This window comes from Stenella coeruleoalba, assembly GCF_951394435.1.
Source record: "Stenella coeruleoalba genome assembly, chromosome: 10".
Taxonomy (NCBI): domain Eukaryota; kingdom Metazoa; phylum Chordata; class Mammalia; order Artiodactyla; family Delphinidae; genus Stenella; species Stenella coeruleoalba.
Window position 1 is genome coordinate 59494474 of NC_137156.1, and position 16101 is coordinate 59510574.

The 16101-nt window shown below is 56.1% G+C and overlaps 1 protein-coding gene across 1 annotated transcript in view; it reads right to left on the reverse strand.

Moving 5' to 3' along the window:
- Nucleotides 1–214: 214 nt before the first annotated feature.
- The window catches only part of VIPR1 (vasoactive intestinal peptide receptor 1), a gene marked incomplete at its 3' end in the record, with an annotated part of 31016 nt that continues 15129 nt past the window's right edge, over nt 215–16101 (reverse strand). Inside the window, exons 3-13 of the mRNA XM_079934326.1 lie at nt 11703–11807; nt 10429–10535; nt 8941–9044; nt 8382–8514; nt 5660–5813; nt 5066–5126; nt 4799–4865; nt 4334–4425; nt 1337–1466; nt 1064–1105; nt 215–406 (exon numbers count right to left, since the gene is read on the reverse strand). Of these exons, the coding sequence (XP_079790452.1) occupies nt 215–406; nt 1064–1105; nt 1337–1466; nt 4334–4425; nt 4799–4865; nt 5066–5126; nt 5660–5813; nt 8382–8514; nt 8941–9044; nt 10429–10535; nt 11703–11807 (1187 nt within the window). The remainder of the gene's footprint in view (nt 407–1063; nt 1106–1336; nt 1467–4333; nt 4426–4798; nt 4866–5065; nt 5127–5659; nt 5814–8381; nt 8515–8940; nt 9045–10428; nt 10536–11702; nt 11808–16101) is intronic.

Below are 16101 nucleotides of genomic sequence, written 5' to 3' on the forward strand. Positions count from 1 at the left end.
GTAGGAGCTCCCAGCTCTCCCCCATCGTCTCCCCAGGCAGGCGCAAGGGCAGCGTTCTCCAGGGGCTTCCGGACAGTGAGCTGGGGGTGCCCGGGCAGCCTCCGAGCTCAGGGCTGGGGCTGACCTCGCCTGGCAGGCCTTTGCCCCCGCTGCCGCGCGGGGTGGGGGGCGGTGCCGACGGGAGGGGCCGCCCACCCGCCTGGGCACCTGGAGGTCAGACCAGGGAGACTTCGGCCTGGAAGCTGGAGGAGCGGCGCGCGCCGGGGCTGACGCGGGTCAGCATGGAGACCTGAGTGCTGCACGTGGCCCCGCTGCTGCCTGCTGACGGGTGCTGGTATTTGGGTTTCCAACCCAAGACGCCCTGCAGATGCCAGCGCCGCCACTTCCGCCGCAGCTCTGCCTGCACCTGGGAGAAAGGAGCGTGGTCAGGCGCGCCCCTATGAAGCCTCCTGCACTGCTGATTGGGCTGCACTCTGTCTAGGGTGCGTGAGCCAGACAGTCAGAGCCTCTTGCGGAATCTAACTTGAAAGGTCAGATGCTACCTTGGGCAGTGCAGAGATGGGACCTCCTAGGGGCCAGGTCAAATCAAGGGATTGGAGTGGGGGGAGGTGGGAGCCAGAGAGGATCAGAGAATTCAGTCCAGGGAGGGAGAGGTATGCGGCCCAATCTCCTGATCCCTGCCCTCCAGCTCACCTTGAGCTCATCCCAATAGACTTCTGTGCTTTGGAACCAGGGCTCCACAGTGACTCAGGCTGCACTTCACCCATCCCCACCCACTCTGCACACAGCCACCTAACACAGCACTTCTAAAACTCTGATGTGCACATGAATCCCCTGAGGTTTTCTTAAGAGCAGATTCAGAGTCAGCAGGCCTGGGGTGGGCCCAGGAATCAGCATTTTAAACAAGGTCCTAGGTGCCGTCACTGATTTTCTAGTCTGAGGACCACACTTGGAGTAGCAAGGTTTGACTCTTCTTTGCGCTGCACATATCCCGTCAGGGGTTTTGGACCTTGGGGCTACCAGAGTTCTGTTCCTTGACCCCCAAGGTCTGAGAGGGGCTTACCTCGCCATTGAGGAAGCAGTAGAGGACGGCCACCACAAAACCCTGGGGAGGAAGGGAGCGGGAGAGGTGAGGTAGACAGACCCTGGGAGCCCCAAACCCTGCCCCACCCCTGTGTTCCCCTGGTGAAACAAAGGGCCAAACATACAGTTGGTGCTTAATAAATACTTATTGCAATGAAACGATTGGAATCTAGCGGCAAGAGGCCAAGGCCCCAGGTGAATTTCCTCCCTTAAAGCCCAGAGAAGAACGCAGCCTTAAGTCCACAGTTCATACCTGGAAAGACCCCACGACGAGCTCAAAGACCATTTTCACTTCAGCCTTAAAGTTGTCGGGGAAGAAGGCAAACATGATGTAGTGCACTCCAAACAGGGGGATCAGCAGAAGGGTGGACTTGGCCAGCCTCCTGGGGGCAGGGGAGGGGCAGGCAGTGGGTATGGGTGTCCACACGTGTACGCACATGGGGCACAGAAGACAGGGACAACGACCAGGTTGTGTGAGGATAGACTGTTGGTTCCCATCAGTCCTACGTCCACAACTGTTTCTGTTCCATATCTGCAGTGCCTATGACCTCATGCCCCCTGGGCCTCTTCCCTCGGACTTCCAGCTCCAGTGAAGGAGGGACAAAGGGAAGAGGTGGCTTTACCAGAACCCAAGGACAGGGCTACCTGGAAAGGGTTGGGATCCTATGGTAGAGGCCTTACTAAGTAAGTGCTGAAATCAACATGGGAGGAGTCCCTTGAATGAGATGGAAACATGCTGAGAAGGGCTTCTTGAATGAGCTTGAGCCACAAAGAGGTATAGTCAATGCCAGAGACCATGCCAGAGTCAATGCTGGAGCCGTGAAAGAAAGTCTGTAGCTTCCCTCCCCTTTGTCCTATCTAATACCCTTCCAGAGCCTCCCACTGGTCAAATTTAACTAGAAGTAAGTGGATAAAGAATCCTAGCAAATGTAGCTTGCAAGGAGAGAGAAACCCCTCTATTTTCACTTTCTGGAGGAGAGAGTATAAAGGAGGGCCAGGGCTCAATCCCAAGGATTACGTGTAATAGTGGTATTTCAGGCTCTATGGCCGCTAATGGGGATAGTTTCTTGAGCAACAGGAGATCCTGGTTTCCCTTCCCCTGGTCTCAGTTTCTCCAATCTGTACAATGGGGCGAGTGTATGCTCAACATGGTCAAGGAATAGAAGTGGGGCCCACTGGAAACTTGGAAGCGCTTTGGGTACTATGAAATACAGTGCATTTATGAGAGACCAATACTCTACTGGAAATGAGGGCGTTTGGGAAGGAAGTTTTTGTAATTGGGTTGCTACCACAGATGCCCAAGGCCACTTGGGAGGATGATGGGTGGTCAAGTTTGTGCCTGGTCACCAAGGATGACTCAGGGTCAACTAGTAAAGCCCTGTCTTTGGCTTCTCTGCTGTATCTACTTCCCCAGGAGTTGCCAACTTTTCTGGGATTACACCCCTTTCTGCCCCACCCCCGCTCCCCACACCAATACACGCACCCCCAGAATTCTCTGGAGGACCAGCTCCTCCTTCACTGGCCATGTGAGCTCAGCAGGGTCCACAGTCACTCTAAATGACTTGCCCCTTTCCCATGGAGCAGAGCTCATTCTGTTTCAGGCCTCCCAGCCACTTGACCTCATAGCTGGTCCAGGCAGTGTGAACCCACAGTTCCCTGGCTGGGAGAGGTCTGAGGGGTGAGTGTGTCTCTGCCTCTGTGTCTCCTGCCTTGGCAGTCAGTCCAGGTAGGCCTAGCCCCGGGCCTGAGGACCCACAGCAAACTGGGGGCAGAGGAGCTGGCCTTGCCCCTCCACTCCTTCCTGGACCTGGTCCCCAGACACGCCAGTGTCCCGAGCACTGCCCACCGCTCCTTGACTGCAAACCTATCCCACGCGCCTGAGGCTGACAGATGGAGGCTTTCTTTAAATTGGAGGCTTGTGGGGAGGTGGAGAGTGGGAGCTGACAGTCCCTCCGCGGGGAGCTCCATCTCCTACTCCCCCCACCCCTTCTGCCTGCCAACAGCTGTTCAGTTTCCACCTCACCCACGTGGACCTGGTGATGACCGGTTCTCTTTGCCTCAGATTCAAGCCCTTTCGAGCAGTTGTATGTTGGGGAAAACAAGGCCCCACAGGGAAAGTAGAGGAGGAGGGGGCACAGGCCTGATGTGCTACCCCCTGGCAGACTGCAGACCCCTGCAGGGCCTTCCTTTCTCAAACTGGAAGGGAAGCTCCACCTCCACACCCCGAGGGAGGAAGTGCTGTCACACCAGGAACGGGAGTCTTAGTCTCATCAGAGAGAATCACAGGATTCCAGAATAGAATCCTAAATCCAGCAGCTCGTGACATTCTAGCCAGGAATCTTAGAACCACAGCACAGATTCCCCAGAAAGAAGCCAGGCCCAGGAGAACATTCTGGATCACAGGACTGGAAGGCCGCTGTAGGACACCCCAGGTTTGTCTTGTCTGTGCAGTGCTGATAATCTCCTGTTCCCATCTGTGGGCACACAGACCGACTCACCCTCCCACAGCCACCCCATTCATGTTTCTGTAGCTCTGTCTTCCAGCCTTGTTGTTCTCATGAAAGCCTGCCTGTTCTCCAGGCCCCCCAGGCACAGGAAGAGCCCTCACACCTTTCCAAGCAAGGATATGACCCCTGTCCCACAGACACCGTGCCCTCCCCCTGCCAAGACGATGTGCTCCCAAACTCTAGAGGAGGAGGGAGTATGTATCAGTTTCCTCATCTGTGAAATGGGGACAATCTGGAGGAGACCGTACAGACGAAATGAGATGATGCTTGAACCCCGTTGCACACACCTGGCATGTAACCTGTGGATGCCGTTACTACTCTCAGGGAGGACTGAGTCCCGAATATGGCCATTTCCTTGGTAGACTGGGGGCTCCCCCGGGGCATGCATCTACTGTGCCCCTTTTCTGTGCCAGGCCCATGCCAGGGACTGGGCACACGGTGTGAACAGGACACAGGTTATCTACTGTGTTCTTGAGCTCCCTGGCTTGACAGTAGATACACAGCGGGGCCAATCACCTGCTAGGTAAGTCATGCAGGAGAAGCAGACCTGGGACTCACGGGCCTGGTGAGGGTGGGACTGGGCAGGGGACACTCGTGCACTGAGCCAGGCCATGGGGGCAGAGGTGGGCAAGAGCAAGGTGGGTTTTTGATGATTCTGGAGGGGGGCTTCCAGGGGACGTGGGATGATTTGTGGACTGGGGCTGGGGATACCGGGAGAGCCGGGGCCCTGGGCCCATACTCACGAGTATGGGCTGCTGTCACTCTTCCCGACATCTGGGGCCCGCAGTTTGTGAACCAGGATTCTGATGATGCGAATAAAGAGGATGAAGTTCACCTGGTGGGTGGGGGCCAAGGTCGGGTGGTCAGAGAGGGGAGGCAGGGTGTCCAGCCCCCTGGGCTGATGGCCTGTCTTCTTCCCCAGGGCCCAGCTATCCATCCATCTTACCTCTCCCCTACCTCTTCCCGCTTTGGGAAAGTCATCCAGGAACTCTCCCTCACATCCCTAAGGGCTGGGCCTCCCAATCTGCTTTCTCTACTCTAGAGGAAAAGCTGGTGGGGAAAGGGCTGGGGACAGTCCTGCATTAGGCATTGGGAAGCCTAGGGTTCAGTTCTGACCTAGACACGAATTTCCTGTGGGACCTTGGTCAGTTGTCTACCCACTCCGGGCCTCAGTCTCCCCGTCCCTAAGTGGTGGGAGGAGGCCTTACCAAGATGGAGGCGAGGATGGGGGCCTTTATGATCCACCACAGTGAGGAGATGATGGTGTCCCAGCATCTGGGCAGGGTACGGTGGGGGAGAATGAGAGATTGTCCTCGGCCAGAGAGAGTCAGCAGTCCTCCTGTTGTCCCCGGCTCTGCCCCCAAACCCTTTAGAGACCACTGGTCCAGAGTCTGTTACTCCCTGGTCCCCCTCATCCCACCCGCGGGATCTGCCCCGAGTGACAGCAGCCAGGAGGGGGGGGGGTGACAGCTCACCCGTAATCCTCAAAATGGATTCTGATGATGGTCCACACCATGGTGAATGTGCTGGGCACCCCTGTCAGGGCCAAAGGAGAGAGAAAGAGGAGAGAGTGTGGCAGGAAGAGGGGGAGGTCGAGGAGGAAGAGCCAGGAAGAGGCAGGGAGAGAAAAGGGTGGGTTTCCAACGTGGCCACGTACGGTGGCATATATAGGTAGCTCAGTGCGCAAAGATGCCTCATTGAGGGGGTGAAGCTCTATGTCTGAGGGACTGTGTCTGCCTAAAGGGGACTCGTTTTCTCATTTGGGCAGAGGCACTGTATAGATTAGCAGCGGCCCTGTGTGTTTCAAGGCCTGGAGGGGAAATGGAAGGATGCTCAGAGAACCTGTGTGTTCCACGGGTCAGCTCGAGGTGCAGCCGCAGCCAGAAGGCCCTTGCCCAGGGGTCAGACGACGGGAGGACTTTTATCAACCCACGGCCAAGTGCCTTGCAGGCAGGATCTGCAGCCCAGCAAGACCTAAGGCAGCAGGCTGGGTTGGTACCCACCCCCTAATGAGCTCCCCAGGCTTTGCCCCCTTGTTCCCAGCCTGGCAGCCCTCCCTGGTACCATACCCCAGCCGATGAATATGTACCCCCAGAAGTACTTCCTCTCGGAGAAGAAGGAGACGGCGAGCAGGGTGTGCAGGTAGAGGCCCTCCACCAGCAGCCAGAAGAAGTTGGCCATGACACAGTACTGGAATAACACCACAGCAGCCTTACAGCCCACCTGCAGGGGGGGGAGAAGAGGGGGGCCCAGTGGAGCTAGCAGGGGTCCCTGCCTGCCCACATCTCTGTCTGGGGTGACAAACAGGATTGCAGTACAGCCAACTTACTCTCTTACTTATTTCTGTATTATTCCCTTAGAAATATACTCAGTGGTTTTCCCATTATCCCTAATTTTACATCATCTGATGCTTTGGAATAAGCTTGCAATTTTAATTATCCACCCATCAATTTATTATTTATTCATCTTCCTATCTATATATCTATCCACCCACCTACCCATCCAACCATCTACCTACCCACCTATCTATTTATCCATTTATTTACCCATCCACCCACCAGACATCCACTGCCAACTCACCCATCTATCCATCTACCATCCATGCATCCAACCATTAACTATCTATCTGCATCCATCATCTTCCATCTATCAGTCCATCCACAGACTCACCTGTCTCTCTCTCCATTCATCTACTATCCACATACTAGACATCCACTACCAACCCACACACCTAGACATCTATCCATCCATTCATTTATCCACTTGTCCATCAATCTGCTCATCCAGCCAACCACCAATACACCCCCACCCATGATCTATCCAATTTTTCTTACTTTATCCATCTATCCTTCCACTTAGTCATCCACACACTATTTACCCCATCATCCAGCTACCAACCCATCCACTTACCATCTCCGCTACTCATTTATCTTATTCCTATTACGATTGAAGGTAGCTGGAAGACGTATGAGGGAGAATTCTTGCTTGCATTAGCAAGAATCCCTTGAAAGTGTAGGGATATGGGCTGTGGACTGTGGAGTGGGGTTTAGATGGAATTGTTGGGGGAAAGATGGGGACGGAGAAGAGGGAAGAGGAGGGTGAAGTAGAAGTTAGGAAAAAGAGGAGAGTGGAGGGATGATCCTTCCTCCTGGGGGCCAGAGGAGCTAGAGGAAGAAGGGGTTCCCCAGGCAGGTGAGGACAATGGAGGAGTTAGGGAGACCCCTGGGCAGGGAAATCAGGGGCTCTGGGCGGCCCAGCTCGCATGATTAGAAGGTCTTCTGGGCCATCTGTCCTCTCCCAGAAACTATCTGCCGTTTCAGATTGAGCCCAGATACCTGTAAGCCAGAGCTTAAAGCCACCCTCTTCCAGGAAGCCCCTCTGCTGTCATTCCTCCTTGTACCCAGAACACAGGTTCCCACCCTTTCCTCCTGTGCCGTCGGCTTTGAGGCACCCTCAGAGAGCAGCCTACCCTCCTCTCCCAATGGTTGGAAAGTCCTTCCTCAGGTCTTACTTCAGTCCCTCCTGTTACAGGCAGTCTGTTTCCCCCACCTTCCCTCATCTGCTTTACAGCAAGAATAACTCAGCTCTTTAACAGGACTATTAGCTGTGCTTCTCCTTGCCTTGGAAAAGCTTCACAGAGCTGCTAATGAATCGGGAAGCTCATTTCCACAATTATCCTCAACAAGTGCGCCGGCGGCTTCAGGCTGCTCCCCAGGCTCCGGGGCTCACACCGCACAGGTCTGAGCCCTGCTCCCAGGCTGGATCATCTGAGGCGCTCTGGGAATGGCCAGCGTGGCTCCCCTCCCCCTTGTCGAGATGCCTGAGATACCACCATCACTCTCTGGAGAATTTTTTTTTTTTTTGGCCACACCTCGCGGCTTGTGGGATCTCAGTTCCCAGGTCAGGGATCAAACCTGGGGCCTTGGCAGTGAGAACGTGGATTCCTAACCACTGGACAGCCAGGGAACTCCCTGGGGAGATTCACTTTCAATTTCACTCTCTGGGGAGAAGGTACTTCTGACCCCTGAAATAATGCACTGTCTCTGAGGTCACTCATGAGGCAAAAAGTCACTGACCACAAGGGACGAATGGGAGCCAGGGCTGGTCTTGAGCTCCCTGTCTCAGCTCAGGGGGCACTCAGGGAGGAGGCCCTGAGCACAGAATCACCTGCAGATGGACCCCTTAGTGACGGGCCATGAATTCCTTAAATGCTCTCTTAACCTCCCTTGCCTAGGATGGTCCAGAGTGACTAAGGGCAGGGGAAGAATAGAAGAAGAGGAGGGCTGTGTGGGTTTGGACTGGTTCCAGAAGGCAACGGGGGGAGTAGGAAGGGGGGCACGGTGAGCAGAGCCATGGGTATGCAGATGGCAGAGAGGAGGGATGGAAGGAAGCTTGAATGTCCTTGCACGACGGGGAAACTGAGGAAGGGATTTCCCTAAGGTCACATAGGAAGTTAGCAGCAGAGGCGGGAAGGGGGCTGTGGGCTCTGGCACGAAGTGTACCACTTTGCACCCAGGAGAGGTGTTTTTCATTGGCAGGAGTAGGTGTGTGAACTCCCAGATGGCCAAGCAGCATCTCCTGCTGCTGGGAGGGAAGTGGGATCCAAGGAGCTGGCAGGCAGGGTCGGAGGGGGGCCATCTTTGGAGAGAGAGAGAGAAAGAGAGAGGGAGAGAGAGAAAGGGAGAGAGAGAGAGAAAAAAGGGGAGACAGGAGGGAGGAGAGGGAGAAGAGGAGATTCAGGTGACAGATGGCAGAGGTGGGCCAGGGAGGTGGGCCTGGGCAGGTCCTCACCGAGCCCTTGGAGCAGTGGTCCGACTCCCCGCTGTCGAAGAGGGCCAAGTCTTTGATGAAGACAGCGGTGGCCCTCAGGATGAAGGATACGAAGAGATGGATGTGGATGTAGTTCCGCGTGCAGTGGAGCTTCCTGTGGGAGGTGGCCAGATCCAGGAGGCCGAAGGGGCCTCAGACCCCCACCCCAGCCAACAAGTCCAGTGCTCTGAGGAAGGGTAGGGCTTGTAGCCTCTGGATGCAGACCCCACCCCAAAGGGGGGTCCTGTCCCCGGGTATCCTACCCATGTGTGCAGCCTGGCTTGCAGGTGCCTCCTTCCAGGGCACAGGCCCCGCCCTCTGGTGCCCTATCCCCAGGTACAGGGCATCCTGTGAGGGATGAGGCCGACACAGGTGAACACTTCGAGCACCCTGCTGTCTCTAGGGGAGGCTGGCCTGGCGGGGGCGCTGGGGAAGGACTGTGTGATGCCTGGGAGCTGACAGTGGAGGGGGCAGAGCATGCCTGGGTGAGGAGTGACCTGGCTGGTCTGCTTTGAGACCTGTTGCAGGAGCTGGTCCTCACCTGAACAGGCTCAGGATGGCAGTGGCGACAAGGAGGGTGACGAGGGACAGGCTGTAGCCGACGGTGTAGCCAGTCTTCACAGAACTGTAGAACATTGTCTGCTGCTGCTAGAGGGAGGTGGGTGAGGATCTTGGGCGGGGGTGGGGGGACTCACCTAGGGGGTGTTGGCAGAGGCGGGGTGCCCTATACATCCTGCCTCCCATCCCTGCCTTGACAGATGAGGAGGCTGAGGCCCAGGGCTCCCAGGAGCAGCTGAGTGGCCCCTTCCAGTTCCCAGAGCCCCTTTCTCCCTGGTTTCCACAGATGAGACAGCACTGCTTCCCAGGGTCGGGCGGGGGTTGAATGCCCTTTCTCTGCTCCTTCACAGGGGAAATGTCAGTGGGGGAAGGGGCAAAGACCTCACACGATCCACTGGTCCATCCATTCATTCTTCAGTCACGTGTCCAACAGCCCTTCTGGGCCAGCTCTGGGCTTGGTATCCTCAAGCACAAGACTGCTTGCCCTTCAGACCCCCCACAGGAGGCCCTCTCACCAAGTGGCGAGGAATGGACAACGGTAAAGAAGACGCTAGGGGGAGGGTAATTTCCCATTTGGGACTCTCAGAGGCTGGATTTAGCAGGAGGAGGGCAATCTGGCCTTTATGGGGAGGAGGGACAAAGCTGGACACCAAGGGCTTCCTGCTGGCCCCTCCCCATGGACACACACGCAGAGCCATGGTCACTGGCCCGCCCCTCCTTCCTCCCCACCTTCCACACCCTGCTGGAACAGAGGCCAGTGGTCAAGAAGGATCCTGCCCGAGGATCTGGTGGGCTTTTAAGGCCTCTGAGGAAATTGCTGCCCTTTTGGGAGGAGTGAAAGCCTTGTCTGTGAAGGGCTTTGGGGGTGGGACAGAGGTCATCACAGACAGACTACATTCACCCACCAAAGCAGCGAGGGGCTCCTAGCTCGGGACTTCAGTTATACACTAGCCTCCCCATCAATATCCTTCCCTGGCTCCTGGCCCCACATCCTTACAGAGACCACCTATGCTCCACCTGCTCCAGGGCAGATCCCCATCCTGGGACTGAGGACAATGGTCCTGTCCCTGTCCCTGCCCCTGATTGGCTCCTGGGTATCTGAGGCTGGTTCATTCCAGGATCCGCACCTCAGTTTCTCTTCTGCGTGTGACAGGTGGGATGGGCTCTGTCTGCCCTGCCAGGGCTGGATCAAGGCTCCCACAAGGGAGTGGAGTGGCCTAGCCTGGGAGTGCTGCTTCTGCTTTGATGCTGTGAGTCATCCTCCTGGAAGCCCCCTCCTGGACCCTGTCAGGGGAGCCAGGGGATGCGCCCCTGGGAATGCGGGCCTGGAGAGGGAGGAGGCTTGAGGAGGGCAGACCCTGGGAGTCCTGGCTCCGACATGGAAGGCAACTGTGCCCCTTGGTGGGAGAGAGTGGAAGGGGCTAGCAGGCCCAGGTACTCTAGCGTGTGTGTGTGGTGCACTGAGGCCCACCTCGTCCAAACTCGATGCGTTGTCATCCAAGCCACAGGCAATGGGGTAGGGACCAGGCTCCAGGGGCGTCCAGCCCTCGTCAGTGCAGCTGCGGCTCACGTTGCGGCCTGGGTGGAGGGCAGGGGCAGAGAGGAGAGAGGTTGAGGCAGGGAGTGGGTAGGTCGGAGGAGTAGGCATGGGGCCTGGCTGTCTCTCTGCTCATCCCTACTCTCACCACCCCCGCAGCATCAGGCTCCAGCTGTTCTGACCTGGACACCCAGGGCATCACGGGGCAGCCTGGGGCAGGGAGAAGCACCTCCAGGGTGGCCAGGGGACGCACCAACACAGATGACAGCCAAAGCAGACATTCCTGCCCCTTGTCGTGTCTGAACCTGACCCCAGGCGCAATTTAAACTCTGATCCTTGTCACGAGCAGCCTGGATCCTTGGCGTGGAACGATCCCTGACCCTTGTCATGAGCTGAATGCTGACCCCCGTCACAGGGCCATGGATGCTGGTGTGGCAGATGCTTCCCTTGTCTGTCCTGTAGGTACAGACAGCAGCCTTCTGGCTGCGGCAAGGGGCCCAGGCCTGCCCAGCCCTCCTGGGTCAGCCTGCCTGGGCCTACGGGCCTGGGTTTCCTCCCACGCCTGGGGGCTGGGGGTTCAGATGTGCTGCTGGAGAGGGACCAAAGGTGAGGCAGGAGGTGGGTGGGCGTCGGAGGACCTCTGATAAGGGCACAGGTGTGAAGTCCTCACACACGGAGAAGGGGCACACGCCCAGGCAAAGGCAAGTATGAGAATAATTGAGCTGCACACCATTGCAGAATCTCGGGGCTGAACCACTAAGGCTGGGGTTCCAGGACAGTGGCACTGTCCGCTGTCCCCGGAGGACCAGGGCTGCAGCAAAGGGGCAGGACCACTGAGCGGCCATGTGAGGTGAGGGGTGACCCCAAGGCTCCCCACTCGCCAGGGAGGGGAGAGGCTGAATAGAAAATGGGTGAGCCAGAGAGCTCTCTGCCCCCATCCCAGGACTCATTACAGAGGCACTGAGTCCGGGACACAGCCTTCCTGCCAGACTTGTTGTGGGAGAGGAAAGGAGAAGGAGGAAGGGGGAGGGGAAGGAAGAAGAAGGAAAGGAGAGGGAGGGAGGGAGGATGAGGGGAGAGAGAACAGGTAGGAGGAGAAGGGGGTAAGAGGATGAGGAAGAAGGGGGAGGGGAGAGAAAAGCAGGGAAAGAGATAAGGTGAGGCGATGAAGAAGAGCTGAGAGAGAAGATGGGTCCTGACATCCTTGCCGTCTAGCTCCTTTCTCACCTGCACCACCACCATCAGCACCTCCATCAGCACCAGCATCACCATGACCATGACCGTCACCATCACCACGATGCACGTTTTGAGAACTTTTCCCAGGTACACGGTACAGAGCACTTCAGGCATATTGTCTTTTTGAAGCCCCTCAACCACCCAGTGGGAAAGTAATCCCATTTCACAGTTGAGAAGTAGGGCTCCAAGAGGCTGGTCACTTGCTCAAGGCCACGTACATAGGACAGGGTAGAGCAGGTGTGGTCCCATAGTCTTCCCAGGTAACCTTGGCCCTCATCTGCACTGAGGTGACTGAGGACTTGTTTCGGGTGTCCAGGTGCAGAGCTGTAGGAGGCGTCAAGCCATCCCGAGCTCAGGGAGGGTCACTGTGCATATGTTTAAAATTTCCAAACCTTGCCGTGTGCTCAGAACATCCCAGGTGACTCCCTATTCCCTATTTCTGTAAATCCTCCTGGCCACCATTTGAAAGAGGTTCTTGTCACCCTACTTTATGGACGAGGAACTGAGGGACAACTAGGGGTAGGGGGATAACCAGGAAGGAGCAGCCCGTTGGGTCTCTTTCCACTGTGAGGTCCCAGGGGTGGCAGGAAGGACTTTGCTGAGGAAGGGACCCTAGGTTGGGCCAGTTTCTTGCCCTGGTGGCCCATTTCTGCACAGACCTCCCAACCGCACTGCCACAGGAGGCTCCCAGGGCATGAGAAAAATCTTCACACTGCCCCTCTGCACACCGCCCCTCCTCACCCCCTCAGCTTTCTCCCGTTGCAGCAGAGGGTGGGCCGGCCTGGAGGCTTCAAGCAGCCACTCATCAAACTGCAGGCCCCCATCAGCCCCAGATCTCAGGAGCTCACTGGGGGCCCGGAGGCCATGCCCCTCCCCAGGAGCTGATTCTTGGGGGACTGACCCTGCCAGACTGGGGCAAGTAGGAAAAAGGGGACAAGGCCAAACCAGCCAGCCTTAAAGCAGGGACACCAAAGCTCGGGCTTTGGGCTCCCCACTGGCCGGAGGGTCCAGGGCTCGACGAGGCCAGGCCCATGACATAGTGGACACCTGGGATTATCACGAATGAAGCTAGCGAGCCTGGGTGACCCAACAATGTCTACACAGCAGCATCACATGCCTTCTGTGGGAGCAGTGGGGAGCAAACATTAATGTGTTAAGGCTCGTGATCAGGAGTTACCAATAGTCCCATTAAAAAGGGGGACGCCAAGAGTGAGAGAGGTTGAGTGACTTGCCCATGGTCACACAGCAAAGAAGCAGCAGGCCTGGGATGCAGACCGAGGTCAGCCTGACTCCACATCTTTTTGGGCTCCCAGCAGCAGCTGAAGGGGGACTTTGTCCCTTGGAGCCCCGATTGCCCAGAGAGCAAGGGAGGGCAGGGGATAGCGGGGCATCTTCAGGGCTGGGTGGCCACTTTGAAGAGCCTGGGACTGAAGTCCAGGACTCCAAGGGAACTGCTCTTGAGATGATCTCAGTAGAAGTCACCATGGGACCCTGAGGATCAGTCAACAGTGTCTTCCCCAGTCTGGGCTGGGGAGCCGACAGACCCTGTGTGTGTAGAGGGGGCTACGGAGGGTACGAGAAAGGGCGAGGGACTTTAACCCTGTGCTGGGAGGGCCACTCCACATCCTCCCAGTCTCCTCCCGTTTGTCATGTCTCAAAAAAGAAGTCACGGCTGCCCTGCCCCCTTTCCTCCCTCAGTTCTCCACGTGAAAAGCCCTACTCGGTGTCTGGGGCTAGAAATCGGGGGTCATTTTCTCCCCACTCACCTCTCTCCTCCCCCTTCAGTTACCAGTCCTGCCCCAGCTTCCCTTTCCTCGACACCAGCACTGACCGTCTCATCTCCCCTGGATTAGGTAGGAGCCTCCTGATGGTTCTCCCTGTTTTCCTGCCCCTCCAACCCACTCCGCACCCTGAATCCTGGAGGGTTGTTCTAAAATCTAGACCTGATCGTGGCACTCTCTTGCTGAAATCCTGTCAGTGGCGGCCCACCCCAGCCAACCAGGGCAGACGTCTTAGGTTGACAAGACCTCCTTATCTACGGTTTCATGTGATGCTGCGGGGAGGAGGTGTCCCACAGACCCCATAGACACAGGTAATATAGACTGTGGTGTCTTCTTATCAAAATAGCCCTCCTACTTTTTACTCTTAAAAAAAGTCTCTTCAAATATTTAATGGCAAAAACACCACAGGTGAAAGACGTGCAGACCACAAATAAAAGGACTAGACCTCCACAGTTGGGAGACTGGGATTGACATATATACACTACTATGTATAAAATAGATAACTAATGAGAACCGACTGTATAGCATGGGGAACTCTACTCAGTGCTCTGTGGTGACCTTAATGGGAAGGAAATCCAAAAAAGAGGGGATATGTGTACACGTATAGCTGATTCACTGTGCTGTACAGCAGAAACTAACAACATTGTAAAGCAACAATACTCCAACAAAAAATAAATAAATTGAAAAAAAAAGGACTAGACCTCCACAAACATTTTGGTGCCTTGGTGAGCAATCTTTGCCTGGCCACCCCTCCTTCCCACGTTCTTTACCCAGCCTGGCCAAATGACGTCTTTTAACTCTCTTCAGCTTTCCCTGTAGAACCAGGTCCCTTCCAACCCTTCCAGAGAAGACACTCCTTCCCCAGTCCTGTTACCCAGAGGGGCAGGAGTTTGGGTTGCCATCCCTGCTATCCCACACTTCCCTTACATGCAAACTTTCGTCTTTGGAATTGAGGCTCACACCTTCTTCATCTAGTTGCCCAGGAAAACACAGTCTCTTTCCTTTACATATTCAGCCCCTAGCCCAGTTTCCTATTTCTTGCCATCATTTTCAGAGGCTAAGGCTGCCAAGTATAGCTCGACAGGTTGTTCACTGCACAACAAGGGCATCTGGCTGATGAACACTGGGGGCTAAAGCGTACTTCATATTCAGCTTGTCACTAGGTAGGTTCTGGTGAGATGTTGAATCCACCTGAGGAAGGCTGCCTTTCTCTCATCTGCCGAAAGGCTTGGTGTGGGCCCCCCTGAGGCTGGCAGCCTGGGGGTTAGCCAGATGGTGGGCTGGACTCCAGGTTCTCAAGTGAAGGATCTGCCTTTACAATTCCAGCAGGGACAGAAGGAAGAGCCTCAGGAGGAATGCAATTAGCAGGCGCTTCCAGGGATCCCAGGAAAGGCTGGTTGCCAGGCTCTGCTGAAGGAAGCATCATGAGAGCTGCCAGAGGAGCTCATCTCCTGTCTGCCCAGGTGCTGGGTCCCGCTGGAAGAGGGCTGGGCTAGGTGGGCGCTGGCCTGGAATACGGCACACCTGTGGCTGACCCTCAGGGAGGGCGTCCGGATCTCTCCCTCACTGCTGAGGTCACAACACCGGGCACTGGCAAGCGAAACTGGCCTGCTCCAAAGAGACCATTTGGTCCATCTCCCATTCCCACTTTACAAATAGGGAAACAGGTCCAGAGGGGCAAAGGCCACCCGGAGTGAGAGACTTTCTGCTCATCCTCTGAGCCCTTATCTAGGTCCCATTCATCACCAACCCTTCCCAACCCAGCCCTGCTCCTCCCTCTGTCCTCCCCCAGCTCATCAAACCCATACCTGAGCGGGGCACACTCGAGTCCTATCCCCCCTCCACCGCACCTTCCCGCTTTCCTCGTCTGCCCTGCTCTCCACCCGAGTCCAGACCATCATCATCTCTCATCTGCCTTGGGGCTGGGTCTTCCCATTTGTACTCCTAGAATCCTGTCTTTGCACAGAAACCAGTTATCAGTTAAAAACCCGAACTGGACTGTTTCCGTCGCCTGCTTAACCCCTGCAGTGGCTTCTCAGTGAACTTAGGAAAAGCCCAAGTCCTGTCAGTCCTCAAGACCTGCGTGGTCTGGCCTCTGCCCACCTATCTCTTTCCTCTCCTCCCTCCCCTGGGCTCACTGCTCTAGCCACACTGGCCTCCACTGAGTTTCCTCAGGGCTCATCCCATGGGCTGTTGATCCTCTGAGTGATTCCCCCCGCCAGGACCTTTGCAGCTCTTTCCCAGCCCAGGTCTTCAGACCGCAGCTGCAGTATCACCTCCTCGGAGAGGCCGCCATGACGCCCGCCTAAGGTGGTTTCCCTCTCTTCTCTCTCCCAGCACCGCTTATCGTTTATAATACATGCATTTGTTTTCTTGCTACACGCCTCTCCAACTAGAACGTGAGCTCCCCGAGGACAGAGCATTTTATCCCTCTGCCCCTCACTGTGCTTGTCTAGCTCAGTGCCAGTCAACGCAGTAGGTGTTTAATGAACATTCACTGAATGAAAGGATGACTTACTGTGTCATCTTTAATTACTGGTAGCAAGACAGCCCACTTCCTAAAGAGCTTCCTGCTTTTCCTTTCTGCCTT